This window comes from Talpa europaea (assembly GCF_964194135.1).
Source record: "Talpa europaea genome assembly, chromosome: 4".
Lineage (NCBI taxonomy): Eukaryota > Metazoa > Chordata > Mammalia > Eulipotyphla > Talpidae > Talpa > Talpa europaea.
The window spans coordinates 145,359,983-145,384,785 of NC_140070.1; the positions used below are offsets into that span (position 1 = coordinate 145,359,983).

At 57.1% G+C, this 24,803-nt stretch overlaps 1 protein-coding gene across 1 annotated transcript; it reads left to right on the forward strand.

Moving 5' to 3' along the window:
• Positions 1-467: 467 nt before the first annotated feature.
• MX1 (MX dynamin like GTPase 1) lies at positions 468-19,868 on the forward strand (the record flags this gene model as incomplete). Its single annotated transcript, XM_084232765.1, has 13 exons — positions 468-563; positions 2,745-2,937; positions 3,901-4,038; positions 6,335-6,489; positions 7,091-7,229; positions 8,654-8,852; positions 9,889-9,967; positions 11,628-11,750; positions 12,127-12,268; positions 13,957-14,115; positions 15,584-15,660; positions 16,866-17,102; positions 19,638-19,868. The coding sequence occupies 13 exons, from the start codon at positions 468-470 to the stop codon at positions 19,866-19,868; spliced, it is 1,968 nt and encodes a 655-aa protein (XP_084088891.1).
• Between the last annotated feature and the right edge of the window lie 4,935 nt (positions 19,869-24,803).

The window sequence follows — 24,803 nt, forward strand, 5'->3', positions numbered from 1 at the left end:
AGAGGTCTGCTGGCCATGTGGGTAGCTCCCTGGCAGGGGATCGAACTTGTGCTGCAGTGGCTGCCAATAACTTGATAGTGCTGCCTTTAACCCCTGCGCCACCAGGGAGGCCCTAAATGTGGATTTAAAAAATGCATCAGAATTGCATCTTTGCCACTAAATTTAATAGTGAAACTATTTTTGTTCAACCTAAAATTGTGACAGAAAATGCCAATGTTGTAAAAACATGGGGGTGAGGAAACATGTTCTGGAAGCCCTCCAGGCAGGAATGTAGCATGTGTCGTCCCCTGTCTGCTTTTTGGGGTGCTCCCATCATCGTCATTTCAGTCAATAGAGGGTGGTGGGCTCACGGGGCCCCCACGAGCCTAGCGGGGGGTCAGGGCTGTGATGAAAAGTGCCTGCTTCTGATTTGTGGTCATGGTGACCAGCTGGATTTTCAGCAGAAATACCACAGGAAGAAGAAAAAGATGGTGCAAGTTAAGGGAGAAAACCCAGCCAAGGGCTCTGCTGCTGACCTCGACCTGGTGCTCAATGGAGAAGCTATCACGGGGACGCAAGATCAGGTAACAGTGCTTGCTCGCTTCCCAAAACCCCTGTGCACACAGAGCTGAGCTACATCCATTTGAGGTTGCCTGTCTGTACAGCGCTGCCCTCCCCTTCCCCCACCTCTCCTGGGCGGGATGCTGAGGGTCCTGTGCTTGGTCAGCTGGGGCATCTTGCATAGATTTTCTCCCACTCAGTGGCTTTCATTGTCTTATCAGTCAGTTTTGATGAAGCCCAAGTTATCAGCTGATTCTTTGATGGGTTGTGTTTGGGGGACACAGGTAATATGCCTGATCCCCAGTCACAGACATTTTCTTCTCTCTTTGCTTCTGAAAGTTCTACAGGTTTGGCTTTGCATTGACTTCTATGAGCCGTTGTGAATGATTTTCTTTTTTCAAGATTTATTTATTTATGATTACAAGAACTGGGGTACAGGCCAGAGGTGTGGGAGGTGAGAGGATTCACCAAGACAGAGTGGGAAACAGAACAGGCAGATTGACCGAAATACATTGCTGAGGGGAGCAGCGGGGAGACAGGAGGGGTCTGCTGTACTGTGTGGGTAGCTCCCTGGCCGGCCGGGGATCGAACTCACACTGCAGAGGCTGCAGACAGCTTCACAGTGCTGTGTTCACCCCCTCGCATCACCAGGGAGGCCCCGTTGTGGATGATTTTTGTGTATGGTGCAAAATACAGGTTGGAGACCAGCACCATCTGTCGAGAAGCTCCTCTTCCCTTCGCACCATTCACGCACTGTTCTTGTGTGGGCTAGTTTATCTCCAGATGTGTATTCCACTTTTCTTTCTCCCACTTTACATCAAAATCACATTATTTTGATTACTCTAGCTGTACAAGAATTACTGAAACCAAATAATAGTCCTGTTTTCATTTTCGTTTTCAAGCTCACTGTGAAAATTCTAGGGGGTCTTAGACCATTTCTATTTATTGTGATTGTTAATATAATTGATTGTTAATATAATTGAGAAGAACATCTTGCTTTTTGTTTTCTGTTTGCCCTATATGTTCTTTATTTTCTCTTTCCTCCTTTTCTGCCTTCTTTTGAATTAATCAAGCAAACATTTTTTTATGATTCCACTTTATTGCCTTTTTGACTTTTTACGTATAACTGTTTGAGGGTTTATCTCATGCCTCTTCAGTGACAGTGTGTTACTTCATATTTAATATAAGAACATTACAACAGCAAGTGTCCATCTCTCTCCTAGCTTTTATGCTATTTTTTATGTGCTTTAATTTTACTTATATCAAACCCCCACAATATGTACTTAGTAGTTTGGTTCAAATATCCTTTAAAATATTTAAATAATAAAAAAAAATGTATTAGTTACACCAATGCTGGTGTAGATTCTTTTGCATAGATAAAGATTTCTGTTCAGAATCATTTCCTTTTACCTGAAGGACTTATGACCTCATTTTACCCTGATTCCCTCCTTAACACTTCCTGTGGTGCAGGCTTGCTGGTGATGAACCCGTTCCCCTTTCATTTGTCTGAAGAAGTCTCACAGTCATGCATCGCTTGGGTATATTCTGGTCAGAGATGAACTTCTTGTATGATGGTGGTCCCAGTAGGCTCTGCACCGTAGTGTAGACTTGTCAATAGGCTCATCCATTTGACGTGTGATTTGCACTCTATGATGGTGTATCATGGCATAATGGCTCAACAGCACATGCTCAGAATAGAAGGCCTCTGTCGTTAAGGAACACATGAATGTATTCCATCCTCATTTTAAAAAGATATTTTTGCTAGGTATAGAATTCTAGACTGACAGGGCTTGCTTTAAGTACTTTAAAAATGCCTCTCCACTGACTTCTCCCTTATATTGTTTCTGATGAGAAATCCACTGTAAATCTCAACTTTGTTCCTCTGGATGTAGTGTGTCATTCTCTGACTGCTTTTAAATGTATTCTCTTTATCACTGGTTCTGAGCAATTTGACTATAATGTGACTTGATGTAGTTTATCTCATGTTTCTTATGCTTAGGGTTCATTGAACTTCTTGAATTTTTGAGTTAATAGTTCCAAATGTGGGGAAATTCTATCCATTAATTTTTCAAATATTTCCTTCTGCTCCTCTTCCACTCTCTTTTGGGAACCCCAGTAGCCTGCATATTAGACCAGTTGAAGTTGCCTTTGATGCGGTGTCACCTGCAAGCTATGATAAAATCCTCTGACTCTGCTTTCTCCAGAAGCCCGACAACAGCCTGTACTGCCATTATGAAGAGAAGGTGCGGCCCTGCATCGACCTCATCGACTCCCTGCGGGCCCTCGGTGTGGAGCAGGACCTGGCCCTGCCCGCCATCGCGGTCATCGGCGACCAGAGCTCCGGCAAGAGCTCCGTGTTGGAGGCCCTGTCCGGGGTCGCCCTGCCCAGAGGCAGCGGTGAGCACTTGCCCTCCTATCAGTCAGCTCGGGCTGCCTTGACCAAGTAGTGTGAGCTGAGCAGCTCAAGAAACAGAAATATGCTCCTCACGGTTCTGCCAGAAGTCCAAGATCAAGGTGTCAGCAGAGTGGTGTCTCCTGAGGCCTCTCTCCTTGGCTTGCAGAGGGCTGTCTTCTCCCTGTGTCTTCATATGGCCTGGTGTCTTGTCCTCTATTTAAAATTATGCCAGTCATATCGCTTAGGGTCCCACTTTTGTGACCACGTTTCACCCTAATGCCCTCTTTAAAGAAAGGCCTTGTCTCCAAATTCAATCACACTGCAGGGGTGAGGGGTGTACATTTTAACCTATAAATTGGGGAGGACACAATTCAGCCTATCACAGCCTCTCCTTGCACATGTTTGGGTAGGTTCTCTGGGCCCCATCCCAGGACTCTGTTCAGGTCTCTTTCCAAGGGATGACTCCGTCGGGGCTGAAGGCGGGCCTCTGGGGGCGGGTGCTGCTTAAGCCACCAGGCCAAGGTTATCTGTGTGGGCTCCAGGGAAGAGGTTGGACAGGAGGTGGAACACAGAAATGCATGTAGGACATGGAAGGAGTTTGCAGGTGGGGGTTGTGTTTGGCGTCTGGTGGGACCTGAGTTCCTTCCTGATAGGTGTGGTGGGACTACAGGGGTGGGGGTGGTATCTACATGGTTTGGGGGTTTCCCTCTGCCATTTGTCACCTGACATGATGGCAGAGCACTGGGGTGAAGCAGGAAGCCTCAAATGGTGACTTCAAGAATTAGTGAGCAAAAAATCACCTGGAATGTGCACTCGACATGCACACGCTCGAGACCTCCCAGACAGATGCCGCAGCCTTCCCAGGGGCTCCCTGCATATTATGTGGAAGCGTGAGCCCAGCCAGCCCAGGGCTTCCGCGGCCGCTAGGAGCAGACTCTAGAACTGACCTGCCTGTGGCCTCCTAGGGATCGTGACGCGGTGTCCCCTGGTGCTGCGGCTGAAGAAGTTGATGCATGAAGACTGCTGGAGAGGCAAAATCAGCTACCAGGACTTTGAGGCTGAGATTTCAGATGCTTCGGAGGTGGAACAGGAAGTCAATAAAGGTGAGACCATGTCCAGTGGGGGAGGGGTTGTCCTCCCCCAGGGACACCCCCGGGACTCCCTCCAGGCAGACCCCAGCGCCCCTGTGTCTTCTCTCCCCTTGCCTTTACTAAGACCAGAGCTTTGACGGAATCTGACCCTAGTAATCTGTTGCTTTTATGTAAGAAAATGAGAACAATGAGGATTTAAAATTTGGTTTGTCACCAGACCTGGAGCCATGTGCCTCCCGAGCACTCCTACCCCGGATACTCAGGAGCTGCCCTTACAGAGACGCTGGAAGAGGGTGTGGCCATGGAGTCCTGTCCCCAGTAGCCTGGTCCAAGGGCATCTCAGAATGCCCGCAGCCGTGGTGAGGGCCGGGGCCTGTCCTCTCCGCGTGTTAGCTTCCTCTCGCACAGGCAGACTTGTGGCAGGTGTCGGGGGAGCCACACAGACCAGTGGGAAGCATCCAGGAGAACTAGGTCCAGGAGAGCAGATGAGGACAAAGGGCGACTGCGCTCGTGGCCGCGCGCGCTGGGGGAGGTGCCTGCATGAACCGCCTGCCATGTAGCGAGACTAAGTGGCCGGCGCTGGCTGACGTCCAGCCGTGGGAGAGAGCGGGCGCGACTGTCCCGAGGGCAGCAGCGCCTTGGGAGGTCCGCCGGGCAGAGCTGTGGGCCGGCTGGGCTGCGCACACGGTCGGGACGGCCTCACTCGCCCAGGCCCTTGTCTGGCAGGTCCTTCTCTCGGGGGCGGGTCATCCTCGCGGGCTTTTGCTGCAGTGGTCAAGGGTCCCCAGCAGCAAGACGCGGTTGCTGTGAGAGGGAGATCACAGGGCTTGGGGGTGATGTGGAAAGTAGGAAAGCAGATTTGCTGCACCTCCTGCTAGAGAAGCAGAGTGAGAGGCAGGGTCTGCGCAGCGAGGGGCGTCTGAGCACGTTTTGTGCTTGGCGCCGAGTCTCCAAGGCCCAGGGCGCAGGTCTGCGCTGCTGCTGATGTGTGTTAAAGCGTCGGGCCTGCTGGGTCCCTGCGCTGCTTTCGAATTTCCATCAGCTTCTCATGGCACAGGCCCTGTTCCAGCCACAGACATCTGGTTCCATCGCCGGCCCCAGTCATTCTCACTCTCCAGTTCCCCTTTTCTGGTTCCAACGTCATGCCTGCTGGGCCAGGGAGACTGAGCTTTTAAACCTGTAAACCCCAAGAGAGGCGACGCCTGGGGCCGGCACGTCCCTCTCCGCGGCACCACACCTGTGACTTCCCTCCTCGGCCAGGCCCCCCTGGGGTAGGCGCAGGCCACTTGGAAAGCAGGGCAGTGCCCGCCGGCGGGGACACCGAGGTCCGGTGAGCGAGCTGGTCACCCACCTTCGCGCGGGTGGAACACACAGACGTCTGGTTCTCCCGCAGCAACGCCTGGAGGTGGGCGCCCAGCGCTGCTTCTGAGTTCCAGGCACTTCCCATCCGGGGGCGTCCGCTCCCAAGCCCGCATGACTTAGTCAGCAAGTCCACCTTCCAGCCTCCAGTCCCTGGCGAACGGGCCGTCTTCTAAGCATTTTGCTGGAAGATTCGACCTCGAGACGCCTCTGGTGAATGAGGGCGGGGGGCGGTGGGTGGTGGCAGGCTATGGCCCACCCCGGCCCCGCTGGTGTTACTGTCTCCATCTATGGTTGTGTATTTGTAATTTGTTCTTAGTGGTGTGACCTTAGTTTACAGCCAGGATGGTTCCTTCACAGTGTAGAGTCCTCCCTGGGGTGTCCCGTAGCTCTCAGTCCTCCCTGGACCATGGTGCTCCCTCCCCTTCTTCCTGTCCCTCCCCCCATTCTAGTCCTTCGTGGTACATAGCACACTCGTGCTCAAAATGGGCGCAGCAAGGAGTCCAGTGGCATTAGCTGCTCCTTGAGAGAAGTAAGGCCTTGTCTTGAAGGTCGTGGGGAAGGAGCATGGCGGGGCCTGCACTCACTAAGCCCGTCCCTCCGTGACCCCTTGTGTTGTGGTTCCATGGCTCTGTGTTTATTTTAACTTCACTTCATCACTGGTTTCCTAATCCGTCAGTGGGAGGCACTTAGGGGCCCTCAGGGAGTCCCGGCCTGGCGGCACCAGTGCCAGCCTGGGGAAGCCCCGAGGCGGTCAGCCGGCGGCTGGCAGAGAAGTTCCCAGGCCCCTTTTCAGGTCCCCTTTGGCTCCAGCTTTAGCTCCAGAATCGGGAGCCTCTGCCCCCTTATGCCCTCATGGTGCAACCCACTGGGGAGAGGCGCGGGGAGGCTCCCTGGAAGGCGTCCTTCCCCAACCGCCCTCTGAGGGTCTTTTTCTCCTTCCCTCTAGCCCAGAACGTCATCGCCGGGGAGGGCGTGGGGATCAGCCACGAGCTGATTAGCCTGGAGATCGGCTCCCCTCACGTCCCGGATCTGACCCTGATCGACCTTCCCGGCATCACCAGGGTGGCCGTGGGGAACCAGCCAGCCGACATCGGGGCACAGGTAGGACCCGGGCTCTGCCCCGACCTTGGCTATGGGGGGCGATGGAGCAAGGGCGCGCGGACGCTGGCCGTGACGCGTGGACACAGGCGTGAGCGGGGGGTGGCACCACCTCCCCCACCCCGCCGGACGCCAACAGGGAGAACTACAAATGCATTTAATACGGATTTTGTGTTTTACACGGCGAGTCGCTTTTGGCCTCAGTGACCTCTGTGGCAGGTTAAGCGGGCAGACCCGGGCTGTGTCTGCGGGGGGTCACGCGGGAAGAGGGACTTTCTGGGTCGGGGACTCCTGCCCTCTGGATCACGGGTTTCAGGAGTGATGGAGCAATTCTGGCATCGTGGTTTCATCGTGACCATAGAGGTCAGGTCCTAGGAGTCTGGGAAAGGCTGAACCCTCAAGCTTCCCGATCCCAGAGCTCTGGTCCCCCAGTGGGGAACTGGCTTTCTCAACACTCAGGCTTGCGAGGTGCCAGCAGCAGGCATCTGAGGGCGGTTTCTCGGGGAACGCCTGGGACTCTGAGGGCCTGCAGCATTGACGGGGCCAGGCCTGCCCATGTCCCTTCCTGTCTAGAAGACACAGGTCTCCTCTCACCTCCCCACAGATCAAGAGCCTCATCAGGAAGTACATCCAGAGGCAGGAGACCATCAACCTGGTGGTGGTGCCCAGCAACGTGGACATCGCCACCACCGAGGCTCTGAGCATGGCGCGGGAGGTGGACCCCGACGGCGACAGGACCCTGGGTGAGTGTGGGGACACCCCCCGGTGTGAGGGGAGTGGAAGGGCATCCCTTGGCTCACAGCACACACACCCCAGGGGAGGATCTGCCCCTAGCTCTTAAAACCTGGAAGGAGTGGGTCTGGGGCCCAGTGAGCCCAGGTGAAATGGGCCTTGTTGGCTTCTGCTGGCCACGGCTGGCTCCTGATCCTACAAGCCTGCTTGTCTAGGGCATGGTGAGCCCAAGGCGGGGACAGAACCAAAAAGCAAATTACATTAGTTCGTGCCTTTGAGGTAGAAGTAGCCCCTGTGTCCAGATGGACTGATAAACCACATGGGTCCATTCATGCATTGGAATAGTATACAGCCATGCAAAGGAAGAACATTCTGACCTGTCAAGGAGGGATGAGACCTCACACGCTTGCTGAGTGAGGTAAGCCAGTCACAAAAGGGTGGATGCTGCAGGATTCTGCGAATGTGAGATCTCTACATGGGTCAAATCCACAGAATCAAAGCACAGGGCCGGGAGCCAGTGGGGAGAGGCAGCGGCCTGGTGGGGAGCAGGGGGATTTAATAAGAGATTCCATCTCGCACGATGGAAGTGCTCTGGAGGCGGCCGCAGCTCAGCTGCACACAGGTGAGTGAGCTCTTCCCGCCTGAGCTGGGCCCTGCAAAATGTTGCAGTCATGACTCTGATGTGAAAATCTGTGTTTGGCTGAGCACAGCAGACTGCCTGAGCGTGGTGATGCGACAAAAAGTCGTTCACCTTCACACACGACAAGAAGTTCGGGCGGAGGCAGCCCCATGTGCCCCCGTCCCTGGCACTGTCAGGATCCCACTCTTCTGCCTTTCTGCGCCCCCACCTGTGGCCTGCTTGTGCTGCGGCCAGCCAGGGCCGGGCTGGGGACGTGCTGGGCTGGGCACAGACACTCTTGGCCTCTGGGTTAGGTCTGACCCATCAAGGTCCCTGTAGCGCTGGGCGGTCAAACGGGCCCCCACGCGAAGACCCACTCTTAGTCCGGATGGGATTCTGGTTTTCATTTTGCAGTGGGCCCTGCAAAAGCTCGAGATGGTCCTGACGGGACCTGCCTCTCTGAGGGGACCAGGCCCCACCTGAGCCGCTGTCCTAGAAATGCCAATTCCTCAGTGGCACCGAGGGGCGTGGGTTCCCTGTGGCCCGGCGGGCGGCACTGTGAGGGCCCTCTGGTGGCCGAGCCTTGTCGGGGTGCCTTGGCGGAGCCCCTGCCAGACAGCATGAGCACCCCGCATGCAGAAGGAAAGTGAAAGGCATTGTAGGCTGCCGTCTCCGGGCCTGAGTGCCCAGACCGGGGACCAGCTCCCCACTGCACTGGGAGGCAGCAGGGCAGCTGCGTCCAGGCCTGACAGCCTCCTCGGGCTCTGTGGCAGCTGTGAGATCTCCGGTCTCTGACAGAAAGTCTCTGGCTCGCAGGAATCCTGACCAAGCCTGACCTGGTGGACAGAGGCACGGAAGACAAGGTGGTGGACGTGATCAGGAACTTCATCTGCCCCCTGAAGAAAGGCTACATGATCGTCAAGTGCCGGGGCCAGAAGGACATCCAGGATCGGCTGAGCCTGGCCCAGGCGCTGCAGAAGGAGCGGGCCTTCTTCGAGGAGCACCCCTACTTCAGGTGCGCAGGCTCGCTGGCCTGGGGAGGGCAGGGCAATGTGGGTGGGTGCTCCCTGGAGACAGTCTGGGATGTCCAGCCGCTCGGGTGAAGGGGTGGGGCACAGCCATGTGCGCGGGCGTGACGCCACAGACCTGTGCGCTCAGATGGTTCCAGCGGGAACTTTCCCGTTACGGATATTTCACCACAAGTTAGAGTTTTGACCTGGGTAGCCGGAAGCTTAGGTGTGAGGCCTCTGCAGGCCGGCCTGCCGGCTCCCCGCAGCTTGTATCTTAAAAAGTCCTTTAGAATGCGACGCCCTGCCAAAGCCTTCCCGGAGCACAAGCCGGGGCAGGGCAGGGAGGACTTGGCTCCTCGCCCCAAGCAGTGGGGTGGACGTTCCTGTCTTGGGGAAGTGTGACCCCCTTGGCGTCCAGCTATGTGTTGTGTCCAGACAGCCCCAGGCTGTCTCCATCCGGGACCTGCATCTGGGGAGCCTGGCCCCCCACCGTGCCCACGCCACATGCTCAAGCTGTGTCTGCACTGAACCCCACGCCACGGAACAGCACCCCACCATTTCATAGCACTGCTGTGCCTCGGGGTATGTGCGTAGTCCAGAGAGGATGTAAAGTGGGTTCGGACATGTGCGGGGACAGGCAAGCCCAGGACTCGAGCAGCCCTGGGCCGGGGTGCCCGGAGCCAGCCCCCAGGTGCCTAGGGTGCCGATTCTCGCCCGTCTCTTACTCACAGGTGTGTGCTGTGAAGCGAGTCTGTGGGTGTCAGTCGAGGTGTCTTGTTAGAAAGACCGATTCTGCAGTCAGGCGTCCCGAGACAGGTGTACCACGGCGACAGGAAAGGCTCCTCCTGTCCCATGATTCGTGGACCTGAAATGCCTGAACGTCAGTCACAAAGCAGTGCGGTCCAGCCTGGGCCTCAGGGCGCCCAGGCAGGCTGTCCCGGCTAGCGGGAGGGGCCGGATCCCAACTGTCCACGACCAAGCAGGCGCTGACGCCATTTTCCTGCTGCACCAAGTGGGCGTGGACCTTGTCTTCTCTTGCAGGGAGCTTCTGGAGGAAGGAAGGGCCTCCATCCCCAACCTGGCGGACAGGCTGACCTCCGAGCTCATCACACATATCTGCGTAAGCCCAGCTGCCCCGTCTTCCCTCCACCCCAACCCCACCCCGCCCCTCCCAGCCAGGCTGGTTCTGTGTAGCATGCAAAGGTGCAGGCTCCTGTCAGGGGGCGGAGTGTGTGTGGCCTCAGGGTCTCCATTTCTAGCAAGGTGCCAGGCGGCGTGGAGCCTGCTGGTCAGAGGGCCACGCCCAGGGGAGGCCGACAGACCTCACCCCCTCGGCCTGGACAGAAACTAAGATAGCATGAGCCTGTGCTGACTGATCTTCTCTTCCCCAGCCCCTAGCATCATGTCTTCGTAATTGGAACACTTTTATTTCACTCCAGAAAGTTCTAAGAGGTCCTGTTTCCAGTCTGTCTGGACAGGGCTCTTGCTTTTTCACATTCTCACCCCTTTTACAAGGTTTTCTTGCACGTTTTCCTGGTGTCGGGAGGTTGGGTGGGCTGCCATGACCCCCTACAACTTGGGGGGCTTTGACGGGGACTTATCTGTGGGCATTGGGGGAGTCGGGGTTCAAGTGGGTCTCTCCAGGAAGAGGTCTGCTTCTGCCAGGCTTGGGGGAGGCCCACAGTCTGAACCACATTAGATGCTCAGCTTGAATCTGGTGCACACCAGTGAGTGTGAATTTGAGCAGCAAATGGGCTTGCGGGCTGACTGGCCGGCCTCTCAGAGGAGCTGTGCTTCCCCCCAACGCAGCACTGAAGTGCAGCACTCACAGGGCAGGGCAGGGCCCGGCACTCACCACTGTGACGACGCAGCTCTCTGGGGCCCCAGCTCTATGCAGAAGGAAGGGGCTTGCTGATTAGGTTTCACCGCTTCACGTGAGCCCACTGAGTTTTTAATCTTTCATCCTGGCACCAGACAGTTCTCTTTCTCTTCTCTACAAATAACCTTGAGTCCAGTGCAGCTTCATCTCGCACCCCTGGGTGCCCAGCACCACCTGGCCTTCACCTTTAAGTGTCCTTACTAACTGCCAGCTCAATGGCACATTCAAGGGGGCACTTCTACGGAGGACTGTGGGCCTGGGTGGTGGGGGTGGGGGTGACACACAGCTGAAGGGTGAGCCCCTCCCTCTGAATCATACACAGAGCTGTCGACCGCTGTGGCCTTGGTTAAAGAAAACAAACAAACAGAAAACCAACCAGGCAACGGAAAAAAGCAATAAAGTAGAATAAAGAGGTGGTGCCTCTGCCACTGGAGCCAGTGCGGTGAGGTTGTGCCGCAGGGCGGCCGGCAGTGCCGTGGGCTGTGTTGTCAGAGAGAGAAGTCCCCGTAACTTTTAATCTGTTATAGCAGCATAAATGTGTTTGAATCTTAACTTATCCCAACTCAGTGTTTTCAGAAACTGCTAGCCCCGTGACTTCTGCTCATCTCCCTGCCGAGTTTAAGTGACACGACCCTTGAGGGAATTTTGCCTTCGGTCGCTTTTCCCAGGCAGGGGAACCAGGCCTGTGGCGCTTCAGCTCTTTCCAGCGGCAGAGGGGGCGGCCGGGAGGAGAGCGGTGCGGCTCTTGGGTCCCCCCGCGCCGTAAGCCCTCCTTCGAGAGGACACAGCAAGTCAGATGTGCCAGCACGCCCTGCCCGACCTTACAGAGGGCCCGGGAGCTGCGTCTGCATTTCCCGTCCCTATTTATGTATTTCCATCATTTTCTCTCTTTTCCACCCAGAAATCTCTGCCACGGTTAGAAAGTCAGATCAAGGAGAGCCACCAGGAAGTCAACGACGAGCTGCAGAAGTGCGGCAAGGACATCCCCGAGGTGGAGAACGAGAAGCTGTTCTTCCTGATAGAGGTGAGTGCGCCGTCGTGTCGAGGGGAGATTCACGCATCGGTGTCCGCAGAGGACTTGTGTGCCTTGTGCGTGTCTTTCTTCACCCCCTATGGCTGAACCAGACGCATTCTGTCCGTTTAGCACCACGAAGGGTTGGCGCTGAGGCATTGTGTGGGGCTGTGGGCGGGCAGGGCAGAGCAGCACAGTCAGCTGCGGAGTCTCTGTCACCAGCACTCACCCAGACCCTTAAGGCAGTGAGGGGCTGACGGGCCTGACACCCGCTCTTTCCACAATCCACAGAGGCCCAGGAGGTAGTGAAGAATGACTCCCTGCTTCCTCTGCATGCACACGCCCTCCAATCTTCCTCCACTTATACTTATGTTATTGTTCTTGACAGAAACTTAAAGCATTTAATGAGGACATCGCCATCTTAGTAGAAGGGGAAGAAACTGTGAAATCATCTGAAATGAGACTTTTTACCAAAATCCGGAAAGAGTTTCTGAAGTGGAGTATGGTGGTTGAACGGAATTTCCAAAACGGTGAGTCAAAAGTGCCAATGGTGGCCCCAGAGACTTGGGTGCTGCCAGGGGCCAGATGGGGCGTGGGGCAGAAGGAGGTGGGATCGATGCAGGTGGTCAGTTGGTGAGAAGAAGGAGTTCGTGATGCAAAGGCCAGTTTTGCTGAGACCTGCCCCTGAGCTCCCCCAGCAAGCACCTTTCTTACTATTTCACATGACACCCAGAGAGAAAATGCAGATTAATTGGCTCGAACCAACCGTAGCTTCTGGAAGAACCCACCCCCTCCGCAGCAAGGATTCACCAGATGTGCACCGTGCTCTGAGAGTCCAGCACACGGCAGCCAAGTGGCCCATCTCGGTCCACGAGCTCAGTCTGGGCCTGATGTGCGTCCGAGTGGATCGTATAGCAGCAGCGATGAAGAGAGAGTGCTTGGGGCCACCCTCCTGCCTCCGAGTCCTCAAAAGTCTGAAAAAGTAGAAAGTGTGATCTGAAATTTATTTTGGGGTGTTTCCAGAAGCCTAAGGAAGGTGTACTTCGAGCAGCAGTAAAGCTGTAAGAACTGAGGGGACTACTTGGTTCAAACAACCTGGTGGGTTCCACGACTTACTTTAGCTGAGCAGAGGTTCAAATCGACCCTTCTTGGCTGTGCGTAACGAACGTGGGGGGAGGAGGGATGAATCACTCATTTTTCACATATTCAAAGGCGCCGCCTTCGAGTCTGTTTCCTCGTTGGCAGAGGGCACGGGGTCTGGACAGGGCGCAGAACAGCGACCCTGTGTATACGCAGACACGACGGCCTAGACGGGCTCCGGGAATCAGCGCTCAACATGGCCCCGGAACTAAAATGTAGGAGCTACCGCTGCGCGACGCGCCCAAGGAGACACAGGTGTAGACGTGCGTGACCGCGGGTGCAGCGGTGAGCCCTCGGATAAGACACATCAGCACAAGCTACCAGGAAAACAGATGAAATTGACTTGCCCGAACTAAAAGCTATTGTGTGTCAAAGGGCACAGGAACGTGGCGGCCCCCTCAGAATGGGAGACAACGCCTGCACACCATCCAGAGGTGCAGTTTCCGCTAAGAACTGCTGCTGGACAAGTGATTGGAAGAGGCGGATCTCCCAAGCGAAGACACCGAAGTGGCCAGTGAGCCCACAGAGCAGAGTAGCACCCTGGCCTCGGGTTCCGCCCCCGGGGCCCCTCCTCACACTCCCTGGGCCGCGGAAGCACTGGCAAGGGTGTGAGGGGGCCGGAGCCTGTGAGGGGGCCGGAGCCACTCCCCGCGGGAGAGGTGCAAGCGGAGAGCAGCCTGGAAGCGGGCCAGAAGCAGGCCCAGAGCCGCCGCGACCCGGGCGGCCTCCGCGGGCATGTGCCGAGAGGAGGCGTGTGTTCGCGTGGGCTCGCCGGAAAGCGCGAATACGGCGTTCGGAGCAGCAGGCTGCACGGTTTCGCAGCAGCCAGAGGTGGGAGCGGCCCCGCAGGGGAAGGCCAGGCCTGGGCGCTCCCCGTGGCCCGCTGGCGAGGCTGCCGCGCCGGGCAGGGTGCCTGGTGCCTGGTGCCTGGTGCCTGAGTGGCCGCAGCAGTCCCCAGTCCCGGAGGCTGGGCGTCCCGGGAAGGTGGCTGCGCCTTCAGAGAGCCCCGAACAGCCCTGCGTTTAGGAAACCCCCCGGGCTGCTGTCGTGGCTCAGAGCTCTCTTCCCTGCCGTGTAGATTGCCACGATGTCCGGAGAGAGATCACCAAGTTCGAAAACCAGTACCGCGGCCGGGAGCTGCCGGGCTTCGTGAACTACAAGACATTCGAGACGATCGTGCGGCGGCAGGTGAAGGCCCTGGAGGAGCCCGCGGTCCAGATGCTGCACAAGGTGGCGGGTGAGCTCCGGGCCTGCCCGCGGGCCTTCCCTGCAGGTGGGGGGGCTGGAGCCACCCACGGAGACCAGCCCCGGGGCTCCCTGCTGGCTGCCAGTTACCGTCAGCAGCCCCTAGATGGCCCAGCTCAGGGCGCTCACAGATCTGGGCCCCCCAGCTCAGAGCACTCAGCTCAGAGGCGCTCACTGTCCTGGGCCCCTAGCTCAGGGGCGCTCACCGTTCTGAGGTCCCTTTGCTCCCCACGGTCATCCATAAGTCAGGGTGCTCACACTCCCCCTCATTTGCCAGAACAAACTGGCAGAACACAATGAAAACAACTCTTAGGCTCTCTGGCAATGATAGCCATGCCGTGAGGGGATGGGCGGAGGGTCCTGGGGTCTGTGGGGGGGGCCCTGGGCCCCGGGTGGGGGGCTGCGCAGCACAGACAGAGTCATGGTGGAGCTGTAGTCCTGAAACTATATCGTTAGGTGAAGGAATTCTAAGTTTATAACATTTGATTGAAAACATTTTTATTTTTCTATTTTTATTTCTATTTTTTAAAGATTTATTTATTTATATAAGAACTGGGGTACAGTCAGAGGCGCGGGAGGGTGAGAGAATCCCCCAGAGACAGCGGGGAACAAAACAGCAGATCTACTGAGGTCCACTGCTGAGGGGAGCAGCGGGGAGACAGGAGAGGTCTGCCGCGCCATGTGGGTAGCCCGCTGGCCGTCCGGGGATCGAATCCCCACTGCAGAGGCTGCGCCGGACAGCTCCACAGCGCCGCGCTCAACCTGTTGTGCCCCCGGGGAGGCCCTGAAAACTTTTTTAAACAGCTGTGCCAGTGAGAAATGCTTTCTTCGGGCTGAGTAACGGCCACGGCTCCAGCTGTGTGCTCGGTCGGCCTTGCGCTCCAACTCCACTCCCGGAGGCAGCGTGTCGTGTAGAGCCGCACAATCACGCAGCAAAGCTAGAAGGCAACGTAGTGTGTGTGCACACTTCAGAGATGCACACCGTGAAGTCCGTGCTCCCCAGCGTGAGAGGGTGCCTGGGGGGCGGGATAGAATTCTGTGAAAAGGCAAATGCAAATGGGAGTTTCGAGAAGAAAGAAACGGATGCGGATCTTCTGATGAAAGCCAGGGCTTCGGCGTGGCTTCCTCTTCAGATGGGCGACGTGGCCATTAAACACCATCAAGAGGGGAAGAGAATGAGTCGTGGTCTGAGACGTGGCGTCACACTTAGGCCTTGGCAGACATTGCGTTCTTTGCAACTAGTTATATTTAGGATGAAAATTTTAACTGTCAGATGCATTGCCGGGGGGACGTTTAGCCTTGGAATTCTTTCCAGGGTTTTCTTGAGCAAAGGCAGGCCCCCTCCTGTCTCCCGCCAAGGGCGGGGCGGGGGCCACGGGCGTTGTGTCCTGTTCTTCTTGGTGGCCCGTGGAGGTGACCCCGACTCTTCCAACTCCGGGGGCTTTTCTTTCTTTCACCAGATCTGACCCGACATGCCTTTGTAGACGTTTCGGAAAATAATTTCAACGAATTTTTCAACCTCTTCAGAACGAGCAAGGTAAACGGACTAGGTTATTCAAGAAAAGCCTGACTCTGGAAACCTGCTTTCTTGGAATAAGACTGTCACGGCGCTCCTGTTCTCCATGTAATGACCAGGCACACGGTGGACCTCACTAGCGACTTTGTAGGTGGTGCCTGGGTCCGAGCCCCGAGCAGGTGCCCGGCAGGGCCCGGAGAGAGCCCAGGACGCGCATCGTTACAGTCCTAGGGGCAGAGAGAGCCCAGCACATGCAGGGCGCTGGCGCCTCTGGCCGGGACGGCCTGACCCTGGCCGCTGCATGGGGAAGCCCAGCGGGAAGGGGGCACCTTTCAGGACTGAACCTAGAGCTGAAGAGGAGGAGAGCCCGCCCCTTCCTCCTCGGGAGGCCAGACTCCTCACAGGGCCGCACCAGCTCAGCTGCTCTGACTAAACGCCCCAGATGGTTTCTCATGGTGCTGGGGCCAGGACACCCCAGCCGGTGTCTGAAGAGGCCCCAGATCCTGGCGTGTGGGCCTTCCCGGGAGTCCTCACAGGGGTGGGGAGGACCAGAAGGGAGGAGGGAGGGAGGGAGGGAGGGAGGGGCTCGTGGGAGGGAGAAACTGAGCAGGCTCTGGGGTGTCCTCAGGGCTGAAGCCGTCACAGTCTCCCCTCGGGCATTCAGCCTCCTCCGTGGCCTCCCCAGCAACCGCCTCCGAGCAGAATCTGAGACTCTCAACCCACCAGTCTGGGGGCACATCCCTAGCACCCAGCACAGGGGTCTTGGGGCCTGGGGCTGCCACTCAAAGCGGAAGCCACCCAGGCACCTTCCTTGGGGCCCGGATGGACTGGAAGAGAAGGTTAGGGTCACTTGTGGGGCTCCCCCCACCAGGTCTGAGGCCCCACTCTTGGGCAGCTGCATCTGCAGACTCCAGGGCAGGGTGCTGGTGAGTCCCAGCTGTCACTGCGGCCCTGCACAGCCTGCGCTCTGACGCCTGTGCCGCTGGGGTGGAGAAGCCCTCAGGCAGAGGATGGATCCGCAGAATCTGGGCTCTGGGGGTGAGGGGTCCCTATGCAGCTTAGGCTCCCCAGGAGGTCCTGTTCCTCCCTGGTGGGAGCCCCTTAGATCCTCAGCCAGGAACATTTCCATTCAAGTGGGGACCCCACTGTGGACTTAGCAGACAGCCCACTTCCCGACACCCCAGTGAGCCCTTCCCTGGTGAGCCTGTGTCTGTCTTTGGCCCTAGACCAAAATCGAGGACATTAAAACAGAACAAGAACAAGCAGCCGAGAAGTGCATCCGGCTGCACTTCCAGATGGAGCAGATCGTCTACTGCCAGGACCAGACTTACCGGTGGGCCTTGCAGCAGGTCAGAGAGCAGGACAAGGAAGGAGGGAAGAAGGATAAACAGTCCTTCCAAACCTTCATTTCCCCGGAGTCCTCCATGGAAGAGATCTTTGAGCACCTGAAAGCCTACCACCAGGTGAGTCTAGGGCGTCCTGGAAGGACATTTTCCGAAAGATGCTGACCTCGAACGCCCCTCCCTGGAGTCTCACTGTCTCTGCAGGGCCCACCAGCCGGCCGCCTGCCAGTCCTCTGCGCCTCCCCAGAGTGGGGCAGAGGGAGCAAGAGGGCTGGAGCATCTCAGCCTGTCTCGGCTGGCTGTGTGGCCCTGGCCCCGCCACTTACCCTCTCTGAGCCCCAGCTGTCTTCCTGGTAGAATGGCGTCTCCCTCAGCCTCTTCGCGTGCCCAGCGGGGCGAGTGGGGTGAGCCCCTGACTGAGCATTGCCTGCAAAGGCAGCTCTCCCCGGAGGCTCCAGCCGGAGACACCTGCCTCACGCCGGCCTGTCTCCATGTAGCCCACGAGATGCACCCCACTTTCTCGTGCCTGGCACGCACTGCGGCCCTGACAAGACCCTCCACCAACAAAGACCCCCCCTTGCTGAAGGCCCAGAGCCGGGAATAAGCGTCGCCTAGACAGGTGTCTGGCTGAATGAATGTCTGGCCGGGCCGACACGGGAAACCGGCCCCATAGCGAGGGAGCACGTGTTCTGGATGGTCAGCGTTAGCTGGAGCCGGTTTCCTCTCCCTGGCGCTTCAGTCTGCAGAAAGGGCTGGTGTAGAGTCTGACAGGGGAGAGGTGACGGCCCCTCGGGAGGCTCCCCCAGCCCAAGAGCCGCTTCCATTGTCTGTCGGCAAACTGTCCGCCTGGGGGCGCCTGCGAGCGGGCTCAGCCCTGGGGTGAGCCCTGGGGTCTGCGAGTGGCTCCACCTTGTGCCTCGCATTAGAGGAGACAGGATCTCTAACGTGGATTTAAACCTTTGCTTTTGGGGGTGTCTGTGCTTTTTATCAGACTTGGAAAGGACTTTGTCTCCTGATGACGCTGGTGGACGTGGCCTCTGTGTGTGGACGTGGCCTCTGTGTGCGGTGTCAGCCCCGCCCCCGCGGGTGCCCTCCCTGCAGCACCCCTGGCCCCGAGGCCTGCGCGCCTCCTCCTCCCTCTGCAGTCAGTGGCTGCTTCCCGCCCGGCGCCCCTTTCCAGCCTCAGCCCTCAGCTTCCTTTTCTTGCCTCTTCCGGCCCTTCCAGTGCAGCTTGGGACAGTGGGGCGCTCCCGGCAGCCCGGCCTCGGGCTCGGACAGAAGGCCGCTTCGCCCATCCAGGCTGGGGCAGGCGGAGGCCTCCCGGGATGCGAGCACAGCTGCTCCTGTGCATGTCCAGCTCCTGGGGTGGCCCTGAGCTCCCGGCCCATCCTCTGTCTTCGGAACCAGCCCGCCCGCGGCCGCGCTGCCTCTCCCCTAGTCACCCGCCTCCCTCCTGCCGGGCCCCCGACCACCAGGTCACTGCCTGATCTTGCCCCCAGCAGCTCCGCTGCAGCCTCTGTGCCCACTGGCTGTGAGGCAGTGCGGGCAGGCCCAGCCGGGCACTGCGGAGTGTTGCTCCATCTCTTTCCAGAGCTGGGTCTGGTTGTGGATTCGTACCACGCCCCTGGGGCACTGGGCCAAGCGAGGTCCCGGGGAGGTCCAGAGGTGGCGGGTTCCACCCTCAGAGGTTGTTCCCAGCGCTGCGGAGTCATCTCGCGGCAACAGGGCCCACCTGTGTGATTCACCGCGCGGCCCCCTCCTGTGCTCCCCGAATCCAGCTCTACCGCCCGCGCCCTGGCTCACCGGGGAGATCGTCTCCAGGAAAGGGTGTCCTCTGCTCACTGCCCCTCCCCTGAGCCCTTGCCTCCAGGCCCGGAGCTGGGCCCATGGCTCGGGACAGTGACTCTGTCCGTGTTCACACCAGAAGTCACAGCACACACCTGGGCACCTGCTCCGTCCCCCCAGACATGCCTATTCCTTTCGGCCGCGGTGGCCCCTCACCCTCTGGGCCACCTTCATCAGCCTTTCTTCTTCCTTGCCTCCCTCTCCACCTGGGAGCGCAGCCCGCGCCCCAGGCTCTGCCCATGAGCCCCTTGAAAGCCTCCCCGTGCCCGCGTCTGCCCGCCGTGGCTCTCCTGGTGTTCCAGGCGGCCGGGTGCGATGTCCTCCCTGCTGCGTGGAGAGGGTCCCTGAGGCGCAGAGCTCGGCACAGGAGCCAGGATGAGGCACCCCCAGGACCCGCCATCTCCACCCAGCATGTGTCCCTCCCAGCAGCTGCCGGAGAGGGGCGGGGGTCCCGCACGGAACTCAGAGGCCCCTGCTGTGGCTTTGGGGCGCAGCCTCTTCTGCTAAAGAGTCTCAGTGTTGATTTTAAAGGCACAACTTCTTTACTTTGCAGGTGCAGCTTTGTGCACCGTGCAGTTCCCTTTCTCAAGCACATTTTGCCCAAATTCTTCCAGCAGGAGCAGCAGGCGGCACTACGGACCTGGCTGGCACCTGCCCCCCAGTCAGGCCCTGCTAACCAGGCCCTGCCACCCAGGCCCTGCCACTGGCGGTTCAGCCCACGAGACGCCTTCCCCGGGGCTCAGGGGCCTGAGCCATTCACAGCCGTGTACCCTGCGCCCTGCCGTGACCTTCCTCTTTCCCTCCTTGTAGGAGGTTAGCAAACGCCTCTCCAGCCATGTCCCGCTGGTCATCCAGTTCTACATGCTGCAGACCTTCGGCCAGGAGCTGCAGAAGAGCATGCTGCAGCTGCTGCAGGACAAGGACAATTACGACTGGCTCCTGAAGGAGCGCGGTGACACCAGCGACAGGAGGCGGCACCTCAAGGAGAAGCTGGCGCGCCTGTCCCAGGCTCTGCGCGAGCTGGGCAAGTTCCCGGGGTAGACGCTATGCCCCGGGGAGTCTGCACCGGGCTGCACCCCCACCCCTGCTCGCAGCACCCCAGCATCCTTGTTAGATACCCATCTACAGACAGGCAGTTCCTAGGACCTCCGGCTATCACCGCTGTGCTTGTCCCCCCAGCAGATGGACTTAGTAAGAGGTTGGGGCCTCACTTCGGGTCAAGCATGGAGACTAGAGACCCCCCCAGCCCCGAGAAGCAGGTGACCTCCATGGGCGCTGGAGCAGGTGCTTCCACCCCTCCCACACACACAGCTTCCCAGGAAGAGGGTGTCTGGGTCCCTCTGTGTTGGGGCACACTGGCCCACTGAGTGACTGTTCTAGAAGCCAGTCCATTTGTGTATAATAAACGCCTTCCTCCAGACATTGCTCTGACACCTTCTTTATTTGGGGAGCATCCTGACAACCCCAGCAGGTGGGGACCCCCCAGAGGCTGGGGATGGGAGGCACGGAAGCTCCCTCCCCTGGGCTGCACAAGACTCCAGCAGAAAAAAACATCAGGGCCCGGTTATTTGCTGGAGGCTTGAGGCAGCAGGACAAAGTTGAAGAAAAGAAATGGGTGAAGGAAGTGGAAAGCCCAGGGCCCCGGGAGGAGCCGGTGCGGAGTCCAGGGGCTGCAGTCTCCAGGCTCCCGAGAGTCTTGAAGGCCTGCAGCAGCGGATCTGCTGGATCTCGCCCCCAAAACAGGCGTTTCTGACCCCGTCTGCAAGTGTCACTGGACACCATGGGATCCTTTCGCGCAGAAAAGAAATGAAACAGAACGGGAAGCAGCCGTGGGCACTGAGCGGCCACACGTATGGTCTGGCCAGGCCCGGTGGCCTCTTGCTGGTGGGGAGGGCCCCCCTGCAGGTGGCAGGCCTTCTCCCAAATGTCCGGGCCTCAGGGGCCGATTCGGCAGTGGTGAGCCCGGGCAGTGGAAGCTGACCAGTGTCCAGCCAAGCAGGACAAGCGCTCTGGGGGGAAGGTGGACACCTGCCATGCATGCCCCCCAGGTCTCTTCTCTGGGGCAATCTGGGGGTGAGTCCAGAGGGGGTCCCCGAGAAACTGTGGGCATCAGCACCTCCGTGCCTCTCCAGGGGTTCCTGGCATGCGCGCACACACACATACACACACCCGCTCACAGGAGCCAGTTCAACTCAGGCTTAACGCCAGCTCTGGCACTGCCAGGCCTGCGGGCGAGCGTGGCGGTGGAGCCTGGGGTCCTGAACCCACCCGCGTCCCGTGCCCCTTGGAGCTGCTGCCTCCTCCCGCAGCCTTGCAGGCTTTTTTATTTTATTTATTTATTCTTTTATTTTTGGTGGTGTTTACTTGTAAGAGTCATTTTATTTTTTTTTTTAATAATAAATTTTATTTTTATATTCCCCATACAATTTCAACCCCCCCTTTCTGATCACAATCCCTCCCCTCCCGCCCCCCCACCCCCCAAAAGTGTCTCTGTTTCATAGTTTTTTGTTGATTCTGATTTTCACTTTCTTATAGTTATTCATTTTCCTGGTCTCTTATTTAGGTTTTCTAGATTCCTGCTATGAGTGAGACCATCCGGTATTTTTCTTTTTCTTTCTGGCTTATTTCGCTGAGCATGATCCCTTCCATCGAGGCTGTCTTTGCACTTGTTTCTCCACCTCTTTCCACTCTTTTATAGATTCGATTGGACGGATTTCATCTCCTTACCAGCTGGACACAGTCCCTTGACTTTTTTTTTTTAATTTTATTTTTATATTCCCCATACAATTACAACCCCCTTATTATGACCCCAATCCCTCCTTTCCCCACCCCCCACCCCCCATAGAGTTTCTCTGGTTCATAGTTGTTTGTTGATTTTTTCTTTCTTATAGTTATTCTTTTTCCTGGTCCCTTATTTAAGTTCTCTAGATTCCTGCTATGAGTGAGACCATCCGGTATTTTTCTTTCTCTTTCTGGCTTATTTCGCTGAGCATGATCCCTTCCAGCGCCATCCATGTTGCTGCAAATTGCATGTGTTTATCTTTTTTGAATGCTGAGTAATATTCCATGGTATATATGTACCACATCTTCTTGATCCAGTCATCTATTTTTGGGCATTTGGGTTGTTTCCAAAGCTTAGCTATTGTAAACAGTGCTGCTATAACATAGGGGTGCAGGTGCTCTTTGGAATTGATGTTTCTGTGTCCTTTGGGTAAATACCTAGGAGTGGAATTGCTGGATCCTATGGAAGCTCTATGTTTAGTAGGTCGAGGAACCTCCACACAGCTCTCCACCGTGGTTGGACCAGTTTGCACTCGCACCAACAGTGCAGAAGAGTTCCTTTTTCTCCACACCCTCGCCAACATTTGTTGTTGCTAGTTTTTTTAATATGTGCCATTCTCACTGGTGTGAGATGGTATCTCATGGTAGTTTTGATTTGCATTTCCCTGATTACAAGTGATGTTGAACATTTTTTCATATGCCTGTTGGCCATTTGCATTTGGAGCAAAGAAAGTTTGTTCAATAAATGGTGCTGGGAAAACTGGGTCGCTACATGCAAAAGAATGAAGCTTGACCACCACCTCACACCATACACAAAAATCAACTCAAAATGGATTAAAGAACTAGACATAAGACCCGAAACCATAAAATACACAGAAGGAAATATAGACAAAACACTACGGGATATGCACATCAAAGACATCTTTACAGACACATCACCCAAAGCAGTGATAGTGAAGGCAAAGATCAACAGCTGGGACTACATCAAATTAAAGAGCTTCTGCACAGCAAAAGAGACAATAACAAAAACAAAGAGAAACCCCACCAACTGGGAGAACATTTTTGCACACAACACTAACGATAAAGGACTGATCACAAAAATCTGCAAAGAGCTGATGAGACTAAACAACAACAAAGAAATTAATCCAGTCAAAAAATGGGCAGAAGAGCTAAAAAGAAACTTCTCTAAAGAGGAAATGCAAATGGCCAACTTGCAGGCTTTTTTAAAGCTTCAAAATAACCCCGGCAGCCCTTTGCAGACACCAGCGTTCTGGCGACACCCACAGACCACAGTGGAAACTGCAACTGGAAATGTGCCCCGCGGCCCCGGCACCCTGGGCTCCCGCTGGCCCTGGGGCCACGGGACGCTGGGGCTGTGGACAGGGCGCTTTTCGGGGTATACCCGGGGCCTGTCGAGCACATGTGTGCTTTGCTGGCAGCTTCACTGTTTAAAGTGGCCCCAGCCCAGGGATGAGGAGGCCAGACCACCCCCGCAGGAGCGAGCTCCCTGCAGCGTTAACACCAGCAGCACCTGTTCAAGCCCAAAGTGGCCCCACAGAACTGGCCACAAAACAGGGCCACATCCTGGCAGGCTGACAAGGGCTGGGTGGCCACCAGCAGCTGACCCTGGCTGTCCGCAGTATCTTTTTCTTTAAGATTTATTTTCCTTTATGCAAGAGCTGGGGTGCTGGCCAGAGTGTGGGGTGAGACAGAGTGGAGTGGGGGGAGAAAGAGTGGGGAGCAGAGCACGTGGATCTACTGAAATCCCCTCCTGAGGGGAGCAGCAGGGAGACAGGTGAGGTCTGCTGTGCCGTGTGGGTCAGCTCCCTGGCCAGGGATCGAACTCCTGCTGCAGTGGCTGCGGACAGCTTCATAGTGCTGAGACTTAACCCCTGCACCCCCAGGGAGGCCCCTCAGTATTTCTTAGTGCAGTGCAGGCCACCACGGCTTTATGGGATGTAACCACCAGGCGTCGCAAGATGAAGGTGTCTTCTCACTGAACGTGTGCTGTCCTTCCTGTTTTTGTCACATCTGTCCCCACAATTTTAACACACCTGGGGCTAATGCAGACAAACCATCTCCCCCACCCCTGGCAAGTCCACGCCACCTGCTGGGGTGGAGAAGGAAAAGAACGAGAACAGACTCAAAACCCCACTCTCACCTGCAACCGCCCTGCAGGACCTGAGGTGCAGGCTCCCGGGGAAGCAGACAGCAGCACCTCAGAGAGGTGGCTTGAGGGGAGGAGAGGGGACGGAGACTCGGCTGGCCTTTGGGCAGGTGGGTCTGCAGACCTGGGGGACACAGGGCCAGAGGCCTAGCGGGGAGCTGGGCTCAGGGCGTGACTCTAGAGGCAGGGTGCCAACGGAGCAGGGCCGGCTGAGCTGGTTGGGGACCACCCAGAGAGCCGCCGGCCCCACCGGCCACCGCGGCCGCGTCAGCCCTGCTGCCCACAATCACTGCCGGCAAGGAGAGCAGCTTCGCCAGGCTGCTCTCCAGAGACTTCACTCTTGTTTGGAAAAAATGCATAATTTATTTGTACAGCATTTCACAATTGAATTTTACAATTTATAAAAGATACAGAACAGAAGACAAACAGTGGTCGATAAATAAAGCAAGGCCCTAAGGCGGAAGGCGGGAAGCTCTGGCAAGGCCACTGGCCGCTGGGGGGCTGCGTGTCTGGGAGCCCGGGGGCGGCCGGTGCGTGGAGGTGGGCGGGGTGCCCTGTGAGCGGGACCACGGACCCCGCTGCAGGCAAGTCCCAGCCGCGGGATTCTCCAACTCCTGGAAAGCAGCGTGCCTGAGAGGGGTCCAGAGACAGGCAAGTCCTGCTGAGGCCAAAGCCCCTGGGACCCCTTGGGGGTGGCCACAGCCCCGTCTCTTCTTGGCTGTGCCCACAGGCTGTTCCTCAAAGCTCTCATTTCCAGAACATTCCATCAGTCAGGTGGTAAAAGCGGCTCCCGCCTGCAGTGGGCATCCGTGGCAAGGAGAGAGATGGTTTGGAGGGAGCACAGACATCGCCATCAAGATTCCACAAACACTGAGGTAGTAACATGGAGAAATTACTTGGAAAGTGGGACTTCAATCACGCACCCCCGATTTCCCCAGGTGATGTTAATTTCCACATGATTAGCAGGCCCGAGAGGGTCCGCAGGCACCCGGCTCCGCCGAGGTAAGCGCCATGGTGGGTGAGCACAA